At 50.5% G+C, this 22,690-nt stretch overlaps 9 protein-coding genes across 10 annotated transcripts; 6 read left to right on the top strand and 3 right to left on the bottom strand.

Annotated features, from left to right (window-relative positions):
* Positions 1 to 43: 43 nt before the first annotated feature.
* Positions 44 to 1,513, top strand: ONS95_009588 (uncharacterized protein; the record flags this gene model as incomplete). The annotated part of the gene is made up of 1 exon (XM_058503188.1): positions 44 to 1,513. The coding sequence occupies one exon, from the start codon at positions 44 to 46 to the stop codon at positions 1,511 to 1,513; it is 1,470 nt and encodes a 489-aa protein (XP_058362123.1).
* Positions 1,514 to 2,392: 879 nt separating this feature from the next.
* ONS95_009589 (uncharacterized protein) lies at positions 2,393 to 3,285 on the top strand (the record flags this gene model as incomplete). The annotated part of the gene is made up of 2 exons (XM_058503189.1): positions 2,393 to 2,513; positions 2,645 to 3,285. 2 exons carry the CDS (start codon positions 2,393 to 2,395, stop codon positions 3,283 to 3,285), a joined length of 762 nt encoding a protein of 253 aa, XP_058362124.1.
* Positions 3,286 to 4,584: 1,299 nt separating this feature from the next.
* On the top strand, positions 4,585 to 6,188 carry ONS95_009590 (uncharacterized protein; the record flags this gene model as incomplete). Its single annotated transcript, XM_058503190.1, has 3 exons — positions 4,585 to 4,634; positions 4,738 to 5,399; positions 5,464 to 6,188. 3 exons carry the CDS (start codon positions 4,585 to 4,587, stop codon positions 6,186 to 6,188), a joined length of 1,437 nt encoding a protein of 478 aa, XP_058362125.1.
* A 497-nt stretch (positions 6,189 to 6,685) lies between these two features.
* Positions 6,686 to 8,968, bottom strand: BDP1 (Transcription factor TFIIIB component B; the record flags this gene model as incomplete). The annotated part of the gene is made up of 1 exon (XM_058503191.1): positions 6,686 to 8,968. One exon carries the CDS (start codon positions 8,966 to 8,968, stop codon positions 6,686 to 6,688), a length of 2,283 nt encoding a protein of 760 aa, XP_058362126.1.
* A 217-nt stretch (positions 8,969 to 9,185) lies between these two features.
* On the top strand, positions 9,186 to 13,482 carry BRE1 (E3 ubiquitin-protein ligase bre1). Of its 2 annotated transcripts, XM_058503193.1 has the most exons (4): positions 9,186 to 9,478; positions 9,784 to 9,927; positions 9,978 to 10,035; positions 10,081 to 13,482. In XM_058503193.1, the coding sequence occupies exons 1-4, from the start codon at positions 9,317 to 9,319 to the stop codon at positions 11,856 to 11,858; spliced, it is 2,142 nt and encodes a 713-aa protein (XP_058362128.1). In that variant the 5' UTR covers positions 9,186 to 9,316; the 3' UTR covers positions 11,859 to 13,482. The 2 variants fall into 2 exon arrangements, with proteins under 2 accessions (XP_058362128.1, XP_058362127.1); XM_058503192.1 differs by having other exon boundaries at positions 9,784 to 11,711; positions 11,759 to 13,482.
* Positions 12,234 to 13,151, bottom strand: ONS95_009593 (uncharacterized protein; the record flags this gene model as incomplete). The annotated part of the gene is made up of 1 exon (XM_058503194.1): positions 12,234 to 13,151. One exon carries the CDS (start codon positions 13,149 to 13,151, stop codon positions 12,234 to 12,236), a length of 918 nt encoding a protein of 305 aa, XP_058362129.1.
* Positions 13,483 to 13,629: 147 nt separating the features above from the next.
* PBN1 (protease B nonderepressible form) lies at positions 13,630 to 15,809 on the top strand (the record flags this gene model as incomplete). The annotated part of the gene is made up of 3 exons (XM_058503195.1): positions 13,630 to 13,922; positions 13,967 to 14,027; positions 14,080 to 15,809. 3 exons carry the CDS (start codon positions 13,630 to 13,632, stop codon positions 15,328 to 15,330), a joined length of 1,605 nt encoding a protein of 534 aa, XP_058362130.1. The 3' UTR covers positions 15,331 to 15,809.
* Positions 15,810 to 16,363: 554 nt separating this feature from the next.
* NHX1 (monovalent cation:H+ antiporter, CPA1 (nhx1)) lies at positions 16,364 to 18,556 on the bottom strand (the record flags this gene model as incomplete). Its single annotated transcript, XM_058503196.1, has 5 exons — positions 16,364 to 17,472; positions 17,519 to 18,181; positions 18,226 to 18,372; positions 18,424 to 18,453; positions 18,508 to 18,556. 5 exons carry the CDS (start codon positions 18,554 to 18,556, stop codon positions 16,364 to 16,366), a joined length of 1,998 nt encoding a protein of 665 aa, XP_058362131.1.
* A 1,725-nt stretch (positions 18,557 to 20,281) lies between these two features.
* Positions 20,282 to 22,278, top strand: ONS95_009596 (uncharacterized protein; the record flags this gene model as incomplete). The annotated part of the gene is made up of 3 exons (XM_058503197.1): positions 20,282 to 20,906; positions 20,954 to 21,007; positions 21,053 to 22,278. 3 exons carry the CDS (start codon positions 20,282 to 20,284, stop codon positions 22,276 to 22,278), a joined length of 1,905 nt encoding a protein of 634 aa, XP_058362132.1.
* Between the last annotated feature and the right edge of the window lie 412 nt (positions 22,279 to 22,690).

The raw sequence follows: 22,690 nt of genomic DNA on the forward strand, positions 1-22,690 counted from the left end.
CCTCATAAGCATCTCGAGACCTTGCTGACTATGAAACATAGCGATGCCATCTACCACCAAAGATGAGGCCACCAAGCCAAAACAAGCCACAGCCAAAGACCGAATCGACGGATTGCATCAAAGCATGAAGAACGTCAGATCAGCACTGCGGACATTGGACGGACAACTCAAGGGAATGGGAAACGTGATCGACAAGGAGGTTTTCGAGAGGGATGATGCTATAATTGCGAACGTGAATCTCAATAACGAGAACGATGCATTGTACGCACAAATGGAGGAAGATAGGAGGGTATATATGAAGCATCATGACTCGTTGAAGGAGGATCAAGCTGAGCTTCAAAGCGACAAGAGACGTCTTGACTTGGAGAATGAAGCGCTAAAGGTGAAGGTCAAATCCCTTGAGGGGAACAAGACGGCGCGAGAGGAGTTCCAGAAACAGGTCAAGGAGAAGAACGTCAAGATTGAGACTCTAGAAGGAAAGCTCAAGGTAGCTACGACGGAGCTTGAGCATCTAAAGGGTGTGGAGCGGAAGTTCATCCTCGAGCTGGATAAGAATGCGGAGAAGGATCAAACCATTAAACAGCTAAAGGAGGATGCTAAAGTCCATAAGTTAAAGCTTGAAGACATGCGAGAGCTTAAGGAACAGCTTCATGAAAAGACACAGGAGCACGGGGGTTTTCTCAGCTGGGCTAACGCGCTTTGTGCCAGGATGACCGAACTTCGTACTTCAAACGCAGCTTTGGAGAGCAGCAAGAAGGAGGCATTAAGCAAGGCTGAGAAACACGCTGAGCTCGAGAAGGAAGTTCTCTGGTTACGAGCAGAACTGACTGACCTTAAGGGAAAGGCGAATTGTCAACAGATCCAACAGAAGGCAGTAATTGAGGAGAATGAATCACTCAAATTGAAGATTCAAGAGCTCGAGGAGGCCAGCCGTCATGGTGCAACTCCCGAGCAAGTCAACCATCTCACAGAGAAAGCTCAAGACCTTGAGAAGGATAGAAAGCTCAAGGAGCCTCTGACAATGCTGGGCTCATCGATCCGTATGGCCTACATGCGCTTCGAAGCAGGCGGCACAAACGACCACGCCATCATGCCGCAGATTGTCGACGCCATAGCCTACAGCAAGAATCCTCAAGTCGACGCAGCTCTCTACCAAACCGGCACACTGTCCGTCGAAGCTGATGGCCATCTGTTCAAGGAAATCTACTCATCACCAGCGTTTGTCCAACTCGATTACGCAGCCATGCCGAAGTATTGTGAGATGCTGGAGAACCTGGACATCGTTGCTGATTGGCTTCCCGAAACCCACCGCTCGAGAGACATGCCGGAGTGGGCGAGGAGAAAGCAAGTTATTGAGGAACTGAAGGGGATGTGGAATGAGGCTATTATGAAGGATGTTATGGAGTTTGAGGGACGGGAGGATGTGGGTAAGCTTGTTGATGAACTGGTCGAGCTGTCGGATCGTTTGGGGGAAGCTAAAACAGCTTCGGATGAATTTTGGGAAGGATGTTGACAGCATCCTCTCAATTGAAAGCAGTCACAGAGCCTGTAGAGAGGAGTACGGATCCTGAGTAAGTGCATGATATGATGCTTCTGAGCTTCACATTTGAGAGCAGGACTAATAACACCACCGAGTTAGACATGCAAACGCAAAAGAATTCGGTATCCAGAATTGCAAATACTATGATAGAGATATCGAGATGTAAAAAGTACAAAAACGATGGCAGAAGACTGTACAGGATGCTAGAAGTGGACACTTTCTGCAGCTTTGTTCTTGAGTTATAAGGACATGTGCACCTTGCACTGCTTTACAGATAGGAAATATGTCTGAGGATTTGCTTTACCATGCTGAAAAAGGCATATGTGCTTTTGTTTCCAAAGCACTTTCAGGAAGACAGGTTGCCTACAAGCTCTGGCTTCCTATTCCCAGCAAACACAAATGTAGCTTTAGAGAATGAAGAGCACAGAATACAAAACAGTTTCCACTCATTAACTCGCCAAGTCTGGATACTGAAAGTGACAGTGAATCAAAAAGCCGTTGTGATGCAGAAACAAAAAGAATGTCGGAACCAATTTCTAGAAGTTTCAATGCATTTACGATCAGGCCACCAGGCGACCAACACCACCACGGCAGCCTCCACTTCCATTTCCATTCCCCACTGCACCTTCACATCCCCCACCACACCACCCAAACCACCAATTGCACGCCGCTCTGCAGGTTACCCACGTCAAGGCAGCACAGCACTTCCTTACTTACCATCAACCCATTGATATTTCTTTGCGACCTGATTACAAGTGCAAACACTTCATACAGTATACCAACATCCTCTCGGACCACGAGAGAGCAGGAAACTCGGATTGGATCGCGATTGCAGAGACAAACAGACAGACGATGGATCACAACCATCCACTGCACGGAGGTTGCTCCTGCGGCAGGAACAGATACACGATTCGCATTCCGCAGGACGCAACGGAGAGGCCACAGGTTTTCTTTGATAGTGGACATGGACATCGTATGTTCCCTTCTTCTTTTCCTCACATCCCCTCACTCTCTTCACAACAATGCAACCATTCCACCTCTCTCAATCCCCTCAAAACCAGCTTGTACCTCCCTCAGCTAGCTAACCAACGTCTCCACCTCCAGGCCGATTCCAAGCAACCCCCCTCTCCGCCTGGCTCCGCGTCCCCCTCTCCTGGTACGAATCCACCACCTACGCCTTCATGGACGACGAATCCCACGCCTCCATCCGCCGCACGTATACCTCCCCTTCCGAACGGAGCAGCAAGCGCCACTTCTGCGGCTTCTGCGGCACGCCGCTGGCGTACTGGAGTGAGGAGACGCCCGTTGAGGCGAGCTATATCTCGTTGACGCTGGGGAGTTTGGCGGGTAAGGATTTGAGGGATCTGGAGGATTTGGGGGTTTTGCCGCGCGAGGCGGTGGAGGATGCGGTGGGTGAGAGGGAGGTTATTGAGGAGAGTGCTGCTGGGAGGGGAGGAAGAGGTGTGTTGAGTGAGAGGGAGAGAGGTGAGAGTGGGCTTGGAAGTGGAGTTGGGGAGGAGGGATTGCCGTGGTTTGAGACGATGGTTAAGGGTAGTAAGTTGGGGAATGTGCAGAGGAGTTGGGGGAAGAGGAGGAGTCAGAATGGGAGATTTAAGGTGGAGTGGGAAATTGTGGAGTGGACTGAGGAGGAGGAGAGTGCTGGTGAGGGGACCAAGTCTCCGGCGAAGAGGAAATTGGGGGATGTGGATGGCAATGGTGATCAGGGTGATGTGATGGAGCATTGAGGGATATTAATGGGGATGGAATTTGCTTTGGAGTCTTGGGGTGAATGGACGGGACGGATGGTAGGCGGTTGAATTGGGGTATGATATTACGAAGGGATGACACCGGGAGGTAATAAATGATGGAGAACTCTCGATAAAGTTATCAGACGGCCAATTAATGGTCAGGATTCGATATGGCTATGGCTATGGCTTGCTATGACTTCTCTCAAGAGAGCAGGTATTTTCTGATACAAATGGAGCAGCGCAGAAAAAAGCATTTAAGTGGCGTTGACAGCTAGGAAGCAACATACAATGTACCAACAGAAGCAGAAACAAGAAGTCTTTTCTAAATATGCCGCACTTCTAACATCCTACTCCATTCCAATAAACAACATCCAACATTGACATCCAATCCAAGCCAGCCCAAGGAAGTTCAACATGCAAGACATCCGAGACCATCCGATTTTCAACCCACAAAGTCCCCCAGGTAAGACCACCCCATCCCCATTTCCAGCCTCACGACCAAGACGCCTCTCCACGTGAGGGCCTCAAGGTCAAGAACTTCAACCATGATTTTTCCGAGTGGCTGTCACTTGAACTCTCGTCAACGCAAATGCCCGATGTAATCCCGGCGGCGGCGGCTTCACAGGCTCGCAGGCCCGTATTCCGGGCACAGTAACGCAATGTTCAGGCTGCCCCTCACTACGAGTATTCGCTCGTCTCCCCATTCAACCTGCACCACAGCAAACAACCCCGCCATTGCCCAGCGCCAAACAGTGGGGCGTAGAAATTCGGAACATCACGAACATGGCCATGCCCCTCTTCGAGCAATTGATCACTCACTGCCCATTGAGCCGGTCTATGCGGTCCGAAACGTGGGTGAACGGACAGCGCGGCTTGGGTTTCCCATAGATTCGATCGATTCGATTGCACGGCCTTTTACTGTTCTGGTATTGGGCATACTGCTGCGGCAGAGACCTATTCTATTAGCTACCTGGATATAGTACTTTCCAGATCCATACCTTACGACGGACGGATACAGTACACGAGAGGATAGGACAGATCAGGACATGACATCCCACTAACGTCACGGTCTCCATTTGTAGGTATATCTAGGGCACTTTCCCTTCCTTCTGTACTTCTTCTTTTCTTCTCTTCTCTTCCATTTCCCCCTCCTCTCTTCATTCATTCTCTTTACTTACTTGCCAGTCTACCTGCCAAGTATACCCAAGTCGAGTTTATCCGGAATAACATAACACAAACACAACACAGCTGACAGGAGAAAAATCACTTGCTTGATTGCTTTATTTATTGCCCAATATGACGCTAGCTCTTCCAAAAGACTTTCTCTGGGGTTTTGCTACCGCTGCGTAAGTGCTCCATCCTCCGTATACTAATGCTTGAACTCTGGTTCTTGTCCCCTTCCAAGAGTCAGACTTCCCCCTCTGCTTCGGCCAAACTGACACTCCCCAGCTACCAAATTGAAGGAGCCCCCGAAGCAGACGGCCGAGGCCCCTCAATCTGGGACACATTCTGCGCCATCCCCGGCAAAATCGCCGACGGCTCCTCAGGCGCCGTAGCCTGCGACAGCTACAACCGCACCGCTGAAGACATCGCCCTTCTCAAAGAAACTGGCGCCAAAGCTTACCGCTTCTCCATCGCCTGGTCACGAATCATCCCCTTGGGAGGCCGCAACGACCCCGTCAACCAGGCCGGTATCGCCTTCTACAAGAAATTCGTGGATGATCTCCTTGCTGAGGGGATCACCCCTTTCGTGACCCTCTTCCATTGGGATCTGCCTGATGCGTTGGATAAGCGATATGGAGGGCTTCTGAACAAGGAGGAGTTTGTGGCGGATTTCGCCAACTATGCGAGAGTTTTGTTTGAGGGCATTCCGAAGGTTAAGCATTGGATTACGTTCAATGAGCCGTGGTGTAGTTCGATCTTGGGATATAACACTGGATTGTTTGCGCCAGGACATACAAGTGATAGGACGAAATCGCCGGTGGGTGATAGTAGTAGGGAGTGTTGGATTGTGGGACACAATTTCTTGATTGCTCATGGAACAGCGGTCAAGATTTACAGAGAGGAATTCAAGCCAAAGAATGGTGGTGAGATTGGTATCACTTTGAATGGTTGGTCTTCCCCAATCCCTCCTGAAATCCAAACCCTCGGTTATACTTACTCACAATCTTCCAGGTGACGCCGTCTACCCCTGGGATCCCACCGACCCCCTCGACGTCGAAGCCGCCGAACGCAAACTCGAATTCAGCATCTCCTGGTTCGCCGACCCCATCTACCACGGCCACTACCCCGCCTCAATGGTCAAACAACTCGGGGACCGCCTACCCACATTCACACCCTCGGAAATCGCCCTCGTCCAAGGCTCCAACGACTTCTACGGCATGAACCACTACACCGCCAACTACATCAAGCACAAGACCACCATCCCCGAAGCAGACGACTTCCTCGGCAACCTCGAAACCCTCTTCGAATCCAAAACAGGCGAGAACATCGGCCCCGAAACTCAATCCTTCTGGCTCCGGCCCAACCCACAAGGCTTCCGCGATCTGCTCGTCTGGCTGTCCAAGCGGTACGGTAATCCCAAGATCTACTGCACGGAGAACGGCACCTCGCTCAAAGGCGAGAATGACTTACCTCTGGAGAAGATCTTGGACGATGAGTTCCGCGCCGAGTACTTTAGGGGGTATATCGATGCGCTTGCTAAGGCAGTGACGCTTGATGGTGTGAATGTTAGGGGGTACCTCGCGTGGAGTCTGATGGATAACTTTGAGTGGGCGGAGGGGTATGAGACGAGGTTTGGGGTTACGTTTGTGGATTATGAGGGCGGGCAGAAGAGGTATTTGAAGAAGAGTGCGAAGGTTGTGGGGCCGCTTTTTGAGAAGTTGATTGAGAAGGAGTAGAGGGGGAAGGAAGGGAATGGTATGGGATGGGATGAGGAAGGGGGAAAAGAAGGGGGACAAAAGATTGGGGAGAAGGAGGTGGTGCATTGCATTGCATGAGAAGGGGGAAATATGCATAGATTGATATGAGTAGATGAGATGAGATGATTGTGATGATGATGATTGGGAGGTGGGAAAAATGATTAAACTGTTATCCTTTTCTCTTTGCGAAGTTTACTTGTTTCCTCGTTTCCTCAAATCCTCGCTTGGGTCGGTCCTTGTTTACTTCCATGTTTGTTTGAAAAGATCTGGTCTATAGATTCGTCTGCCAAGTATAGTCTTAAATGGTCTTCAGATGGAAGGCTGTGCGCATCTATCTATCTATGCAAATCTACACAATCGTACACATGCCTCTGCTTTCACCCTAGGTAAGGCTCTATACACATCCGCCCTGCTTTTCCGATCCGATCCAAGCCAAGCCGAGAGCACTATTTTCTCTAGCTGAACGAAATCAATAATCAATAATCAATCGTCTCCAAAACCGTAACCTTCTCGCCCCCCGCATAATGACTATGCCTATTCTTCTTCTTCTGGCCCCTCCTCCTCTGATGACCATTCTCCTTCGCCGAATCGACCCTCACCTCCCCCTCCCCCTCCCTTTCCTCATCACTATCCATCGTCGCGAGGATCTTCCTCGCCGCCGCCGCCCCCTGAATAGCCGCCTTCTTCTGCCTCGTAATCTCCGCCGCCGCGTCCATCTCCTCCTTCTCCTTGGCCAGCATCTGATTCTCGTACTCCTCGTACTCGGCCTCAATAGCCGCTACATCCTCGAGTTTCTCGTCTGCTAGGCGCTCGAAGGTGTTGAGGTCGATGGCGCGCTTTTTAGGCCCGACCATCGCTTTGGTGACGCGGTCCGGGTGTGCGCGCTCTTCTTTGTTGAATTTGAGCTTGATCTGTCGGCGGTTGCGGTGTGGGAAGAGCTTGGCGATCATCTCGAAGTCGGTGCCGAACTGGGCGAGCCCTTCGTAGAAGCGGATTGTCGCCGCGTGGTCCCAGAGCATAGATTTCTCGCGCTTCATGTACGTCCCCGAGGTGATGACGCGGGTGAAGTCGTCTTCGATTACTTCTTCCATGTCGATGGCGTTGGCGCGCGCGCGGGCTTGTCTGTCGATTTGGAGGGAGGCTTCGTCGACTACAAGTTCGCCGTTGACGAGGCGGATTTGAGGACCTCCGCCTGCGCCTGCGGCGACTTCAGGGGTGGGCTCGCGGTCTTCTGATGGTGTTGGTGCTGGAGCTCCGGATCCGGATCCAGATGCTATTGCGGCGCCGTCAGGAGGTCCATCGCCGACGAGGCCATCGATTTCGGGGTTGTTCATGATCATCTTCTTCTTTATGTTCAACTTCTTGTTCGCTTCGACTCGATCTTTGATCTCCTTGTGTCTACTGAATTTCTTGCCAATACGCAAGTCTCTGCAGAGATCCGTCATGGTAAGTGTAGACTGGTCGATTTCTTCATCAGAAGCACCTTCTGGAGTTGCAGCACGTTCCTTTCTGCCTCTGGTTCCATCCTTCTTTTTGTCCTTCCTCTTGCCTGCAACTCGACGCGGCCGGTTCAAGTGCATCCCAAGAGTAGTTCGAGCATCTTCTCCGTCTCCGGGGGGTTGAACCTTTTTCCGCTTGGTGTATTTTCTCTTTGGCTTATCCTTGCCCTTCTCAGCAGAACTCTCAGTAGCGGAAGCAGGTTCATCGACTTGTATAGCACCAGATGTACCATCAGGATTCAGAGCCCCAATTGGAACAATCTCAGAAGCTTGATTTACTTCTCCTGGCCGCAAAGATATATCTCCAGATCCAATACCAATCCCTCCACCTCCAGCTCGTCCCATGTTAGAGGACTCGGCCGGCCCTTCATCTGCTAGACGTACGATATTCTGTGGAGAAGGATATCTGTGCCGTGGCGGCTCCGGAGACCTTTCTGGGCTGGGGGATGCTGGATGCTCTTCTTCTGTAGTCCGTATTGGAGCTTCAGGTATCAAGGTTTCGGGTGGTTGTTCGTTGGCCCCGGGTATGGCCGCAGGAGGAGTAGGTACTGAAGCAGAAGCGCTGGTTTCCGAAGGGGTGCTGGCGGGTTCCAGCGACGTGGATTGTACAGGCTGGGATACTGCACTTGGTCCATGCTGTCTTCTGGACTCTGGAGATTTTGTAGGTGCTTGCGAGGCCGTTACATCAACTGCTTTTTGCTTCTGCTTTGGAGGGATTATCCTCGGCCGAGCTGCTGGTTTGGAGATTGGCTGGGTCTGGGAGGCAGGCGTGGATATCGACGGAGGTTGTGCTGTGGAAGCCACTTGGGCTGGACTTGGTTCAGGCTGAGGAGTATTCTCTTGATTTGAAATGTCGATGATTGGAGCTTCGATTGTAGCTGCAGGAACGTTTGGCCTCTCAGAGGCTGTAGAAACCCGTTTCGGCGGTGGTGGAGCGATCACATCTCCCCTCTCCTTCCTCTTCAAATCCGGTCGAGCAGTGCTGCCTCCATCTTGAGTCACTGACGCAACTGCCTGCTCTTGATCTTCCTGGCTCGGTATTTGTCGTCGGTTTGGTTCAGCATGTGGCACATCGCTTTCGACAGTAGATTCCGGGACATTGGCCTTTTCTGGTACGGTAGTGACACTTTCTTGTGAGGGTTGTGGTGCAGGAGTCTGAGATGATCGCTCGACGCTGGGGCGCGAGGAAGGCGGCGCTGAACCTTGCGGTTTTCGGACAACCTTCTTCGGCGCAAAAACTTTTCCTCTTCCTTTCAACATGATTACTAACTAGCAGTTCGCATCGAGAATGTAGTTGTCGTTGTCTGAAGACTTTCGATGAGGGACGATTGTGTTATCGAAGATTGAATGGCGGGGAGATTCTGATATTCGTCTCCACTAGTATTCACTAGCGTACACCTATATCAGAAACAGACTAGCGTCTTGGCCGTATGGATCCAAGGACTTCACAGACCGTTTTCTTCAACCTCGACAACTCCATGTCCTCCATCCTCCTCGCCACTCCTCGATCTCACAACAACACCGCGACAGGCTGCAATCGCCGCAGCAGGTCTTCACTCGACATCTCCGGTCTCTTATTCTCATGTGCCAACCGGCCCGCCTTGTCTGATGCCGATTTCAACTCCCCTTGCCCCGTCTCACCCATCCTTCATCAAGATGGAGGATAGGAAGAGATCCGCTGGCGAGGATCTCGCTCCACCTACAAAGAGACAGGCTGTCAATGGCAAAGCCTCAGCAGATGCCGATATGCCATGGGCTGCCGATCTAGAGGTATGTGCCTGTCGTCATGGCTTCACCTCCCCTTTCCATCAGCCACGGCCTTGTCCGATTCAATCAGCCTCACCTGTACCGGATTTCAGATCCTCTCGCATCTTATGTACTGAGGTGTACGATCTATCTGGCTGGTGCTAATGCGCAGCTTGCTGTCCACAGCACGTTGCATAGCTTGCAGACCTACTCTTGTCCTACAGCATCGTACAACACCCACATCCTATACCTCCTATATATACGTTTCTTCCTCGCGATCTGAAAGTTATGGCAAGGTGGGGATCATGCTGACTCGTGGCGCCATACAGGAATATCAAAAAGATGCGATTTACCGTCGAATGCTTGAGTACAAGCGCGAGGCGGCCACATTCCAATCACAAGTAAAGGAACTTCAAAAGCGGGCTACTGATCATGATGACCATCTTCGTGTTGCAGATCAGTGGTGGTCTCAGGTATTTTATTTCGAGCACGTGCTCAGGCGCATATACTGATGGGTCAATAGTTATTAGATGAGGTTACGCTTTTGGCGCAAGATTTAGTTCCTGAAGTTGATAATGATGGTCAGTAATTGTCCCCATTTTCAATCTATGTGCTGACGAGAATAGCTTCCTTCCCCACAGCATTGAATTTCAAGGGCAGTGAGGATTTCCAAAGCCACCTTGCATCAAAGGCCAGAGATATTAAATCTAAACTTCAAATCATATTCACAAGACTAGCCAGTGCTCGAGGAGAGCAGTCCCCAGACATTGAAGAATTGCAGGGCAAGCTCACCAAACTTCTGGCTTCACAACGGGAATACGTGGTTAAACTCGATCGCCTTCGTACAGAGAGAGATCAGTTGGAGGAACGTCTAGAGAGCGCATCCCTCCGTTGCATTAAAGCCGAAAAGAAGTATGACCGAGCACGCAGCTCTGCTGTTGCCAAGTTAGAACAACAGGCCATAAACGGATCAGGAAATAGTGCTGGTAGCGGTATTGGCAACGTTGAGAATGGTGATACTGAAATGACCAATGGAATATCAGAAGTCAACGAAGCCTCACAAACAGCATACAAGGAAGCCTCCGCCATTGTCGAGAAACAAAAGGAGCAGCTGGAAGCCATTGCCGCAGAGAACAAGACGCTCACCGAACAACTTACCTTGGCCACAACTCGATTCTCCAACCTAACTGAAGACGACTATGCACGGACCGATCTGTTTAAGCAATTCCGGGCCCAGCATGAAGATGTGATTCGACGTATAAATCATCTGGAGGCCACCAACATCCAGCTCCGGGAGGATGCCGAGAAACACCAGGCTGAGCGAACTGCTTTCCGGACACAAGTTGAAGGAGAATCGGAGATCACCACTTGTGAACTTGAAAGCCAACTTCAAAGGGTTGAGACTGACTTGACAAGAATTCGAGCCACCAGAGATGAGCTCCTTGCCGACCAATCTATTCGAAAGGCCAGTCAGGATAGTGATCGCCCGTCTAATACCCATTTCAAGGACCTCGTGGCAGGACGAGATGAACGAATTACCGCTCTGGAGTGTGAAATCGAACGTCTCAAGGCTTCTATCAACGAGCAATCCTGCGAGTTGACTCCACGCCCTGAAATCGACTCTCTCGATCTTGAACAATTACGCAGAAAGTACGAAACGCTGGAGCGCCAATTTGACGCAATCAACAAGGAGTTACCAGCCATGCAGAATGCGTATACAAAGGTACAGGCTCTTTCAACAAAAAAGGTTATCGATCTGTCCATCCTGGAGGAAAAGATTCAAATCGTCAATGCGGAGAAGGCCAAGGCTGATCAAAAGTACTTCGCTGCTCGGAAAGACATGGACACTCGCATTTTGGAAGTTAGAGCACTCAAGGGACAAAATGCGAAGAGTTCTGAGATAATTTCTCAATTGAAGGATGTCGAGACCGCCAACCGTACCCTGCTCAGTAATCTTGAAAAGCAGTTGAGCGACATGAAGCAATCAAATACTTCAGTCATGGCAGAAAACAAGAAGATGGAGTCGACAAGCAGAGATGCAACCAGCAAGGCGGAAACTTTAACGAAGCAAGTCACAGAGCTTACCAACTTATTGAAAGCAAAGGATGCAAACAACTTGAACACCAAGGAGCGAATTCGAGCTGCCGAGGTGGATCTGGAAAAGCTTCAAGTCAAGTACGATCATGTCCAAAAGGAGAGAGATCAATGGAAGGCCAAGAGCTTGGGCAAGCAATCTGGCGAAGAGGAGATGCTTAGAGTATGTTTTCCCCATCATTATGTGCGAGCATTGCTAATCAAATATAGACACTCGCTCTTTGCACGATTTGTCGGAAGGATTTCAAGAACACGGCTATCAGGTCATGTGGTCACACATTTTGCAATAATTGTGTTGAAGATCGCCTAGCTAACCGGATGAGAAAATGTCCCAATTGCTCAAAAGCTTTTGACAAGTCGGACGTTATGGCAATCCATTTGTGATTGATTTTACGGCATCTGGTCATATGGAGATTTGGTTAAGTGGTGCTGCGTCAAGCTTTTAATAGACCTATAAGGTCGGTCGGTGTATGATTGCATAGAGAAGGATAGGGCTGGCTTGGCTTGAAGCTTTCTGCATAGCTTTGAGGAGACGATCTCTTCACTCTGTACACCACATTTTCATTTTCACGTCCCCACACCTTTTGAGGTATTGCATGGCCCAGTTGATTCTGGGTACAGTATTTGTACGCTAGATATACCACGAGGACATCAAGTCAATCAAGCCATGAAATTTTCGTACTGACTATCTTCTTGACGTTGAGCCAAACCCTGTACTCGAGTGCCTTGCCGATGAACTTGAACCAGAGCTACTTCGTGCTGGAGGTGAGGGACTGTTGTATCCCCCGCCACTGTCCCCTCCGAACCACGAATTTCCTCTTGGTGCTTGCTGTTGTCTGTTCCCTCTACTTCCAGCCATGTATCCTCCTGCCGCACCAGCAGCTGCACCGGACCAAAATCCAGGTCTCCAACCTTCCTGCTGAGTCGAGTATCTCTTTCCAGGATATGGAGGAGGAGGATCATATGGATCACCACCTCCACCAGGTCCGCCACCCCATCCTCCACCTCCCCATCCGCCTCCCCAACCCCTCCTAGGCTGTCTGGGCAGTCCATCAGCTGGAAGAGCCTGCCACGCCGAGTAGATGATCCAAAAAAGCACCCCAAGAAATACAAGTGTAAACAGCGTTCTCCCCCACGCACTCCCTTCCTCCCCATCTGAGCTACCTTTACTACCCCATCCTCCACTCTTCCCATACTTCTCCTCCCCCTTCTCCGTCAACACCAGTCTATACTCAACTCCACAGCTCCCCTTCAACACATACGGATCATCCCTATTCGCATATCCTTCACAAATCACCTCGGTACTCCCCAGCTTGAAATCGGACGGCATGTCCGCCACACAGCTCCACTCAATATCCTCCTCATTGTAAGAAGCTCCCTGGTTTGTACAGCGCATGAGATCCACATTGTGGTGTTTGCAGGCTGGACCGACGCATTTGAGCTGTGGGATGGCGGAGACACGACGGTGGGAGGTGAGGGCTTTGGAGCGGAGAGTGAGAGTTTTGACGGAGGAGAGGAGGATGGCGTCTTTGGGTTTCTTTGCGCAGAGTGACGGGGTCGAGAGGGTAAGAAGAGCGAGGAGGATGGGGTGGACGAGGTGCATATTGCTGGGTTGGTTGATGGTTGAGCTCTGAGCAATGAGTCGTGTCGAGTCCAGGAGATATTATATCAAGTACTTGCAATATGCAGAGTATGCGGGGTATGTCTGCGCAAGGCTCGACTCTTAAGGGTGGGCAGTAAGGACAGATTGCTTGATTGTTGACGCCTCGTCGTCACTGGTGCCTTTGCTATCGTGGTAGCTGGATTCTGGTCGAGGCTTCAATGTAAGCCGGGCGAATGATTGACAATAGAGCTGTTGTACGCGTGTCCTGGGCCGAGTCTCGATTAGAACTTGGTGATTGTCGACTTGGATTGCAGACAGTCACAAGCTGTGATGTTGTGAGTTGCAATGGAGCAAATCGTCATCGTAGCCTTGCTTCTAGGAGTACACCGCCTTGCAGGGGTAGCTATTCTGCCCATGCACCTATCAACATCAGTCCTCCCCTCTCACACTGTAAACATCTCCTTCCATATCCTTCAATATGCGGCAACGTGTAACTTTCCTCCAAGACCCGGCCGACTCGATTGATCCAAGCAAGCTTGAAATTACATCAACATCTATCTCCACACCCGAATTGACAGCTGCGAGAGAAGAGCGAATCACATTCGGCTTTGATGAATTACCCCAGGAATTATACAAGGTGTTGAAGGCTAGCCATGAGTTGCATATACGATGGGTTACGGAGAACGTTTTCGAGACGAGAGCTCCTCTTGTGGCGAGGCTGAGTCCGGGACTACATCTTTTCTACACACCATTAAGGAATGAGGGGTCATCGTATGTTGAGACCTCGCACTGGAAGAGCGGTGCTGATTGTCCAGGGAATTTTTATGTCCGCTCTTAAAGAAGGTGTTTGGTGATTTGGATTGTATATCCCCCGAGGTAAGCGAGTACTTTCAAGTAAACAAAAGGCCATTATTGATTAGACCGCCAGAAATCGTTCACCACCCTCCCCCGCGACCGCTTCTCACACTCCTCCGCCTCCCAATTCTACTCTCCCCTAGCCAGTCTCCTCGACTTCACAACTTACCTCTCCCACAAACTTTGTCCCTCAGACTCTGGCTCTACACCCTTAGACGCAGCTTGCCTCTCGCGAGTACAAGCTCTTCACTCAGCCTCAACCCTCGAAATAGACTTCGACACAATCTCCCACGCCCTAACACTAACCGCCTTCTTCCCTCCCAGCACTCAATCCCTCGCCCTCTCCAAACCGCCCTCCTCCTCCTCAATCAAAGACTCCCGCATGGAAATCGGCATCTTCTCTGTCGAGAAGCCAAAAGAAGTAGAAGAGCTCTCCCTCGGCGGCTTCCTCACCGTCGTAGGCGAACACTCCAAACCCTCACCAACACTATTTTCCTTCCCAGCTCGCCACCACCCGCTACCTCTCTCACAGACCTTCACGTCTGGATTCGTGCATCCCACCGGTTTACATCCTACTCTGGAGGTGAATATCACGAGTAGTGAACCACCGCTGGATGATAGAGCGTGTTCGCTACACGCGCATCTCACACTGCCGAGAGCGGTGTTCGTGGATAAATACCAATTATCCGACCCCTTATTCATGGCGTCTAAGAATCTCGCAAAGTTACACTATATCACCTCACCAGTTGATCTCGAAGCTCCGGCTTATACTTTAACAAGCTGGGGATCGTCTGTTCTGCTGGAACTCGCACCTCCTTCATCGCAATACAAATCGGACTCCGAACCCCTAACAGCGCAACACCACCAACAATGGACATCCCTCATCCCCCTCCACCTCCGCTACCTCCCCCCTTCACAAAACACCTCGGGCCTCACACCCCTCGACATCCCATACCCCATTCTTTTCTGGGCGTGCACAGCTGACGAGGGGTCGAAATTCCCGATTAATCCTTTTGATCGCGTGAATCTTGGGTATGATGGGTTGTTTGGGCCGAGGACGTTGTTTTATCATTTGAGTCCGAGTGCGGCTGTGTGGGGAGGGAAAGGGGGGGATGCCAAGTTGGTTAATAGCTTGGATGTGCCCGTGTTGGATCTGGATAGGAGTCGGTTTGTGGAGGTTGGTACGGCGATTGGTGTGTTGTTGGGGTTTGGGTGGGTGTGTTGGTGTTTGCTTGGGGTGTGGAGGGGGAGTGGGTATCAAGCAGAAGGGAATAGTCAAAGGAACAGTGGTGGATTGAAGGAGGAGGATAAGAAGAGGAAGTGAGACACGGGAAAACTTAGGCTGGAACGATTGGATATATCATGACAGCTAGTCAGTCTGGAGCTCTATATGTATGCAGAGAGCATGATGTTGCATGCATGCTGAGAACTTGGATGTAGGGAAGGAAAAGAAAGAGATGGCACCATGACCACCCCCTGTCGTACATAAATATTCGAAAGACATCTGAACGAACATAAAAGGTCTCTTTTGTTAAGATGTCGAAGTTTAAAGAAAAAGTTGCGCCCAACTAAATCCTCACCGAAATTCAAATTTAAAGCCTAAACAAATGATGATGAACTAACTGACCGTCGAGAAATCGCAGTTCCCATGACCATCCCCATCACCCACACCCTCGCTTCCCCCTTTCCCTCCAGAATCACAACAAGCGAACAAACAAACAAACAAACAAACAAGCAAACAAACAAACACAGGAACACAGGAACAAACGCGCATTCCGAATGAAAATCCGAAAAAGCCATCAGGTACACCATGAAAAACTTATCTTAGCCTACTCAAACCAAACCAAAAACATTTGAACAAAACAGGATTCCTCTATTACTGTCTATAAAGTACTAGTTAACTTATGTATGTATGCATGCGCAAATCTCATCTCATCTCATCTCATCTCATCTCATCTCATCTCAAGTACCAAGTACCTTTACCGGTCCACCTGCCTGCGTCGCGGCTTCCGCGCGAAGAGAATGGGGGCATGGATGGATGGGGACCTATAATACATTCATTTATTCAGCGCCAGAACGCCTGCCTGCCTGCCTACCTGCCTGCCATGGTTCTTTCTCCATTTTAAGTTAAGGTATGATTGATCCAGAACCTGGTCCATACGACTTGGTCCAGACCCATACCCAGATCCAGATCCAATGCCATATCAACTCTTGCTGAATTGATGATGGCGTTCATATCTCAATTCATCTTACTTTTCACACGCCTCTCACTTCTGTACACCTATAGCTTTCCATTTGTACAAACAGACCCAGTTTCCGTGATAGCGAATCTCAATTCAGTTCGCTCCAGTTCGGTTTCACGACGAACTCCCCCCACCATTCCCACCATGCGGTCCCTTCCCCCCATCAAGCAAGAGTTTCGGCTTAATAAACCCCTCATCGAGCTGCCTAAACCACGCGGCATGATCCTCCGCCGTCCCATGCAACAACTGACTAATCGCCCCACTAGCAGTAATACTCGGCGCCTCATGCGCCACACTCCCGCTCGTCGGGTACGGCTCGTGCTCTCCTCTCTGAGCCGCATTCGTCGGCGGCGGTGATGATCGTTTCCTCTCTGTGCGTTTCGCAGCTGGTGGGAGATCCGACGTATCGCTATCGATGTCTAGATCTGAGTCTTCCGCTGAATTGGGGTGTAATAACTCCTCCGTGTCTTCTGGTCTTCGAGATGCGGAGTTCTTCCTACTGAGGCCCTTGGGGCCATTGACTGGGCTGGAGTTTCCAGATACATAAGTCCCGCGCTCGTACTGTCTGTTGCGAGCGTTCAGACCATCTAATGGGACGGAGCCGTTGCGGCGGGCAGGCACGTTGCCGAACGCGGAGCCGCTGTTGTGTTTATAATATGAGCCGTTGGGAACGGCTTCTATGTCGAATTCATCGTCGGAGTCTATCTCTTCGACGACGCCGATTTTGATGCCGAGGATTTCGAGCATTCGGGCTGTTGTCCCGCCGAATATAATGACGGTGAGGACTACGACGACGAGGACTGTGGCTTTGAGTGCCCAGGCGTTTGTTCCTTTCAGGCCGGCTGCGAGTGCGACACCGACTGCTCCGCGGAGCCCAGCCCAGAAGAGCATGGCTTGGTAGCTGTAGGGGAGCTCGTCCGCGACGTCCTTGCCTCGGCGCTTTGCTCGGTACCGGATGAACCAGTTGATGAGTCTGGAGAGTGGGAAGACTGCTGTCCATCTTGCGGCGCAGATTCCCATGACCGTGACAATGATCAAGAGGGGTTTGAATTCTAGCTTGCTCTCTGTGAAGAGTGATAGTCCGAGGTAGATGAAGATGAAATTCTCTGATAATTGGGCCAGGACTTGAAATAGGTATTTGGTGGTGAGTTGGGTTCGGCGGGACATGTTGTAATATGCGTAATGTTTGAGGGTGATTCCGCAGAACAAGAGTGTGACGATTCCTAATGAAATTAATAAAATCCAGGTTCCGAGAATAGGGTAACATACCAGACATGTGCAAGCCATTGGAAAAGAAATAGCTAGCGTAGGCAATCAATACAATCAAACAACTTTCAATCTTAGGGAATCTTCTGACGTAGGTATATTTCAAAACCAACGCCGTTCCAATTCCCACACAGACTCCAATAAGCAAACTTCCAAAGAAGACAGCCAAGAAGATTCCAATACCTTCCAAGAAACTAAACAACCCTAGAACCTGAGTTGCTTCGTCTTTCTTGTATCGTTGTGCAGTCTCAAACAGAACGATAGCCACAGCATCGTTGAGAATGGATTCTCCAAAAATGATTGTATACAACTTCGGATCGACCTTGTAGGTATTGAAAATGGCGAGAATTGTGACAGGGTCCGTAGCCGACAATGTTGCTCCAACAGAAATAGCATCGACAAAGGTCATCTCCAGCCCATCGATGGGTATCCGTGTGTAGATGTAGAGAATCAGCCCGAGCACAATGGCGGATATGAATGTTCCAGCAAACGCAAATGTCAGGATCGTTCCAATGTTTCGAAAGAAATTCGCCTGATGTAGTTCGTAGCCGGATGCTAGAATAATTGGTGGTAGGAGCAGATTGAAGAATATCTGGTAATTGAAACTGACAAGGTCCTGGATAGAGGTTCCGGAGCTCAGTCTGAGGATCAATCCCACCGTCATACCTGGACTATTAGCTTGGTCCAGAGAGTAGAAGCAGTTTGCGTACCGGCAAAGATTGATATGACCGTTTCATGTACTGCTTCCACCTTCTTCTGTTGTAGCATGTAACTCGTGAATAGAGCCGCGATCAGCAGCATAATCATAATGAAGAGTGCCCATGACGAGAATATCTCCATCTGGGAGGAATCCGGCGCTGCATCTGTCAGTCTGCTATCCTCCCAACTGGTATACTTCTATTCCCTACCTTCTTCCGAATCATCTTCTTCCGCTCTCTCTGCAAAATCCAATTAGCATCCATCCTGCCATCCAATATCCACGCGCAACCTACTCAGTATCGTATAGGCCAACGTGCCCACTACCGCTGACATCTTGACCATCTTGTCGTTCGAAGAGCGCAGGCGTGCGCGCAGAGGAGGGGATGTCGTGTCGAGTCGTGGCTCAGCGACGAGCAGCGTGAGGAGAAGGGAGGACACATGTAACTGTTCGCGATAATGTGATCGATAGGAAAAGAGAGTGTGCAAACGGCAGAAAGGAGGGCCTCAAGGTTCTAGATGACGAGGCGTTGGGGGACTAACGAAGTAAGTGCTAGAGTCGGGGCGGGCTTGGACTAGCGGCCAGGTATAAGTATTGTAGCAAGAAACGGACCTTGCGGCTCTGCTCGCTCTGTGATGGGATGGGATGGGGATGATCTCTCGGATATGGCGATGCGATACGGGTGATGTGAGGTGGGTGCTCCAGTTTAATCGGCTCGGGACGTCGTGACTTGGTGATGTACTTATAAGCTGATGGCGGAGATGTGGGATGGAATGTCACTTGGTGTTGGTGCTGTAGGTATGTGGAAGAATGGAAGACTGGGGTTGGACCTGTTGGACGTGAGATGGAACCCGGGATATCTGGCTCTCCAGCTTTGGGTCTGAGAGGGCAGGCCGATGCCAATACAGTACACTAGCAAGGCTACTGTACAGCGGGCAGTCGGGAGGAAAATGCCTGGTGTAAGAAAATGGAGGATGACAACAGTCCAGGTGACAGAATGCTGGAAGGGACAAGAGAGCAACAGTTCGCCCATAGAAGAGGTATAAGTAAGTTAGAAATGGGTAAGAAAAGTCCAAGAAATTATGTGATCTATGCTCGGTGCACCATGGATACAGTAGAAGCAACCCGGTCTATGCAGTAAATATTTCATTCCTTTCTTTCGCCCGGATCTTCACAGTACGATCTAGTAGTATCTACCCTTCTAGTCGCGCTATCAGATCCACCGTTTCTTCAGCGATCCCCGCCAAGACCAAGATGACCCCCATTCCCCATACTTATAATTCGGGGAAAGGTGTGGTGTGTGGTGTGTGTGTGGTGTGTGTGTGGTGTGTGTGCTTGTGTATGATGCCGTTGTACCTTGCAATCCCAAGATGCGCGCCGGGCTGAGGCAGGGCAGCAGGGCAGCAGGGCAGCAGGCCAACAGGGCAGCGTACTTATATCCGGGCATCAGGATCAAGGCACAAGGGTCCAGTTGTTCCTGAACAACCTCGAATCAAGCCAGTTTCGAGTCGCGGGGCGGGGCAGGGCCAGCATGACATGACCAGAACCTACCTATTACCTATTCCCATCCTACTCAGCTCAGCTCCTCTCAGCTCTTCTCCGACTTCGCGCATTCTCAGAACGACGCAGCCATCTTCTGACCTGAAAGGGGGCATTTCCTTCTGTCATCAGCGAGCCATCTGACTGCGGATTATTTTCCCGACCACAGCTCTCTGTGCACCTCATCGTGCAGCATCGAATCACGACCCGCCAGCTATGCGCAGCATCGACCCTCGCGTGATTATGAACGACTCGTGAACTCTAAGCAGCAGCCGCTGTTTAAACTTTGGGATACTCCTAGGATACGGCCAAACATCTATCAGAGCAATCTGCGACAGCTTTGAAGCTATTCCCGCTCTTGAATTCCAGCCTACCGACCTTCTCCCCGAACCCGCCATTGCGCCGTCCGAGTCCTGCAGCCCACTTTCTACCTATCCGATCTACAGAAGGGACAAAAGAGCTTTTGATATTAGGTTTGGACAGGAACACGCTGGAATAAGTGTGCTTGCAGACGCTGGTCACTGTTCAACATGGCCGCAGATCTGCCAGACCAGCAGAAAGGTCAGCTAACAATATCCCCCACGCTATCCGGAGAGACTCAGCGAGATGATACAGTGGAACCCATGGGAAAGCCCCTCCATGAAGAATCCCCTCTACTATCCCCATCCGGAGACGACGAGTCCTCGGAAGGACTGATCGATCGCGAATCCATACTACAAGAAGACCCCGTCGATGACTGGCAGGAAACGAAGGGTTTATGGTACATGATACTCTTGACTATCAGTATCGGAGGGCTACAACTAGCTTGGGCAGTGGAATTGTCAAATGGGACGCCATATCTACTAGCATTGGGGTTGAGTAAATCACTGGTGGCCGTGGTATGGATAGCAGGACCTCTATCAGGGGCACTTGTGCAACCCTATGTTGGGATGCTCAGCGACAATTGCAGGTCATCATGGGGAAAGCGTACACCGTTTATGGTTTTTGGGGGTCTTGCTACAATAATAGCCCTCCTAGCACTTGCTTGGGTAAGAGAGCTTGTTGGTGGGTTTCTAGGACTCTTTGGCGCAAGCCGAGAATCGGAAGGTGTTAAGATCACGATCGTTGTGCTCGCGGTTGGCTTTGTGTACATTCTAGACTTTTCCATTAACACTGGTAAGAATATTTTCCGACGTTGTACGACCTCAGCTGATATCTTGCAGTTCAAGCTGGAATTAGAGCTTTTATTCTGGACTGTTGTCCAAGTCATCAACAAGGTAAGATAAAATCTGGGAGATTTATATCAGAGCTAATTCAGTTAGAAACTGCAAATTCCATGGCAAGCCGAGTCGTGGGTGTCGGTAACATTATCGGCTATGTAGCCGGATATGTTGATTTACCAAAGTACATGCCATTCTTCGGAAACACCCAATTCAAGATCCTATGCGTGATAGCTTCAATATCACTCGCGAGTACACTTGCCATCAGTGTTCTTACTATCAGAGAACGTGATCCACGTCTCGAAGTCGCTCGACCTAAAGGCAAAGGCGGCTTAATACATTTCTTCACCACAGTCTTCAAATCTATTCGACGACTTCCACCTCTGACCAGACAAGTATGCGAAGTACAATTCTTCGCCTGGATTGGTTTCTTCCCTCAACTATTCTACTCCTCTTCCTACGTTGGTGACATCTACGTCCAGCCCTTCCTCGAAGCCAACCCCAACATGACCCCGGAGGAAATCGACCAACTCTACGAAAAAGCCACCCGAGTAGGCACGTTCGCCCTCCTCGTCTACGCCATCACCTCCCTAGCAACCAACGTCCTCCTCCCCTTCTTCATCGCGCCCTCCTACGACGCCGCGCTGGAATCCTCCTCCAGCAGCACAAAATCCTACACCACCCGCTTCACCCGCTTCCTCGACGGCCTCGTCATTCCCTGGCTCACCCTCCGCCGCGCCTGGCTCATCTCCCACCTCATCTTCGCAACCTGCATGTTCAGCACTCTGATCGTCCGCTCCATCACCGCCGCCACAATCCTCATCGGCGTCGTCGGCATCTCCTGGGCTCTGACACTCTGGGCTCCATTCGCTATAATCTCCGCCGAAGTCAGCAAGCGCGATGCCCTGCGCCGGTCACGCGATGCAGCGCAGGCGCATAACCACCATTCTCTCGACACTGATCACGATGCAGACCCGGAATCCAATTCACCAGAAAATAAGAAGCCGGAAGAAGACCAAGCTGGCGTCATCCTCGGAATCCACAACATGGCCATCGCATCCCCTCAAATCCTCGCCACCATCGCATCATCCATCATCTTCAAATTCCTCCAGAAACCACGCGGTACACCCGGCGATAGGAGTATCTCCGTCGTATTGGCTGCGGGAGGGCTGAGTACTCTTGTAGCGGCGTATTTGACTAGTAGGATTAAAGACGAGGTTGAGTTGCCGGGTGAGCTTGTGGGGGGGCAGACAAGGGAGCAGAGGAGGAGTATGAGTCAGGAGAGGGGCCTGATTAGGAGTCGGAGTTATACTGGGTTGGAGTATTGAGGGGGTATGGGGGTGAGGTGTGGTGTGGTGCCGGGATGAGGGGATGGAAAGGAGGATGGAGAGGAGGATGGAGAGGAGGGGGGAAAGGAGGTGGAGGGTGTGTATGTGTAGGTATTGTGGCGGAGTGCGGCGGAATAGAATGTACGATTTCGCTCGCTGCTTGCTTGCCTCCTTCTTTTGGGGAATCACTGGAGTTTCACAATAGGACTGATTGGCTTGGAGTGAAATGGCGCGCATCGGGAATTGAATTCGAAGTTGAGCTTGAAATGAAATCACAGTTCGCATGGAACGGATTGGAGAATGGCGGATTGGGGATGAAGAGAAAAGGATGGTGCTTGAATAAATAGACATACATGTATGTAATACCCCCCTACCTTGGATAGGTAGGAACGTAGGAAAGGAAGGAAGGAAA

Source organism: Cadophora gregata, assembly GCF_030347475.1.
Source record: "Cadophora gregata isolate MNR1 chromosome Unknown scaffold_3, whole genome shotgun sequence".
NCBI classification, from domain to species: domain Eukaryota; kingdom Fungi; phylum Ascomycota; class Leotiomycetes; order Helotiales; family Ploettnerulaceae; genus Cadophora; species Cadophora gregata.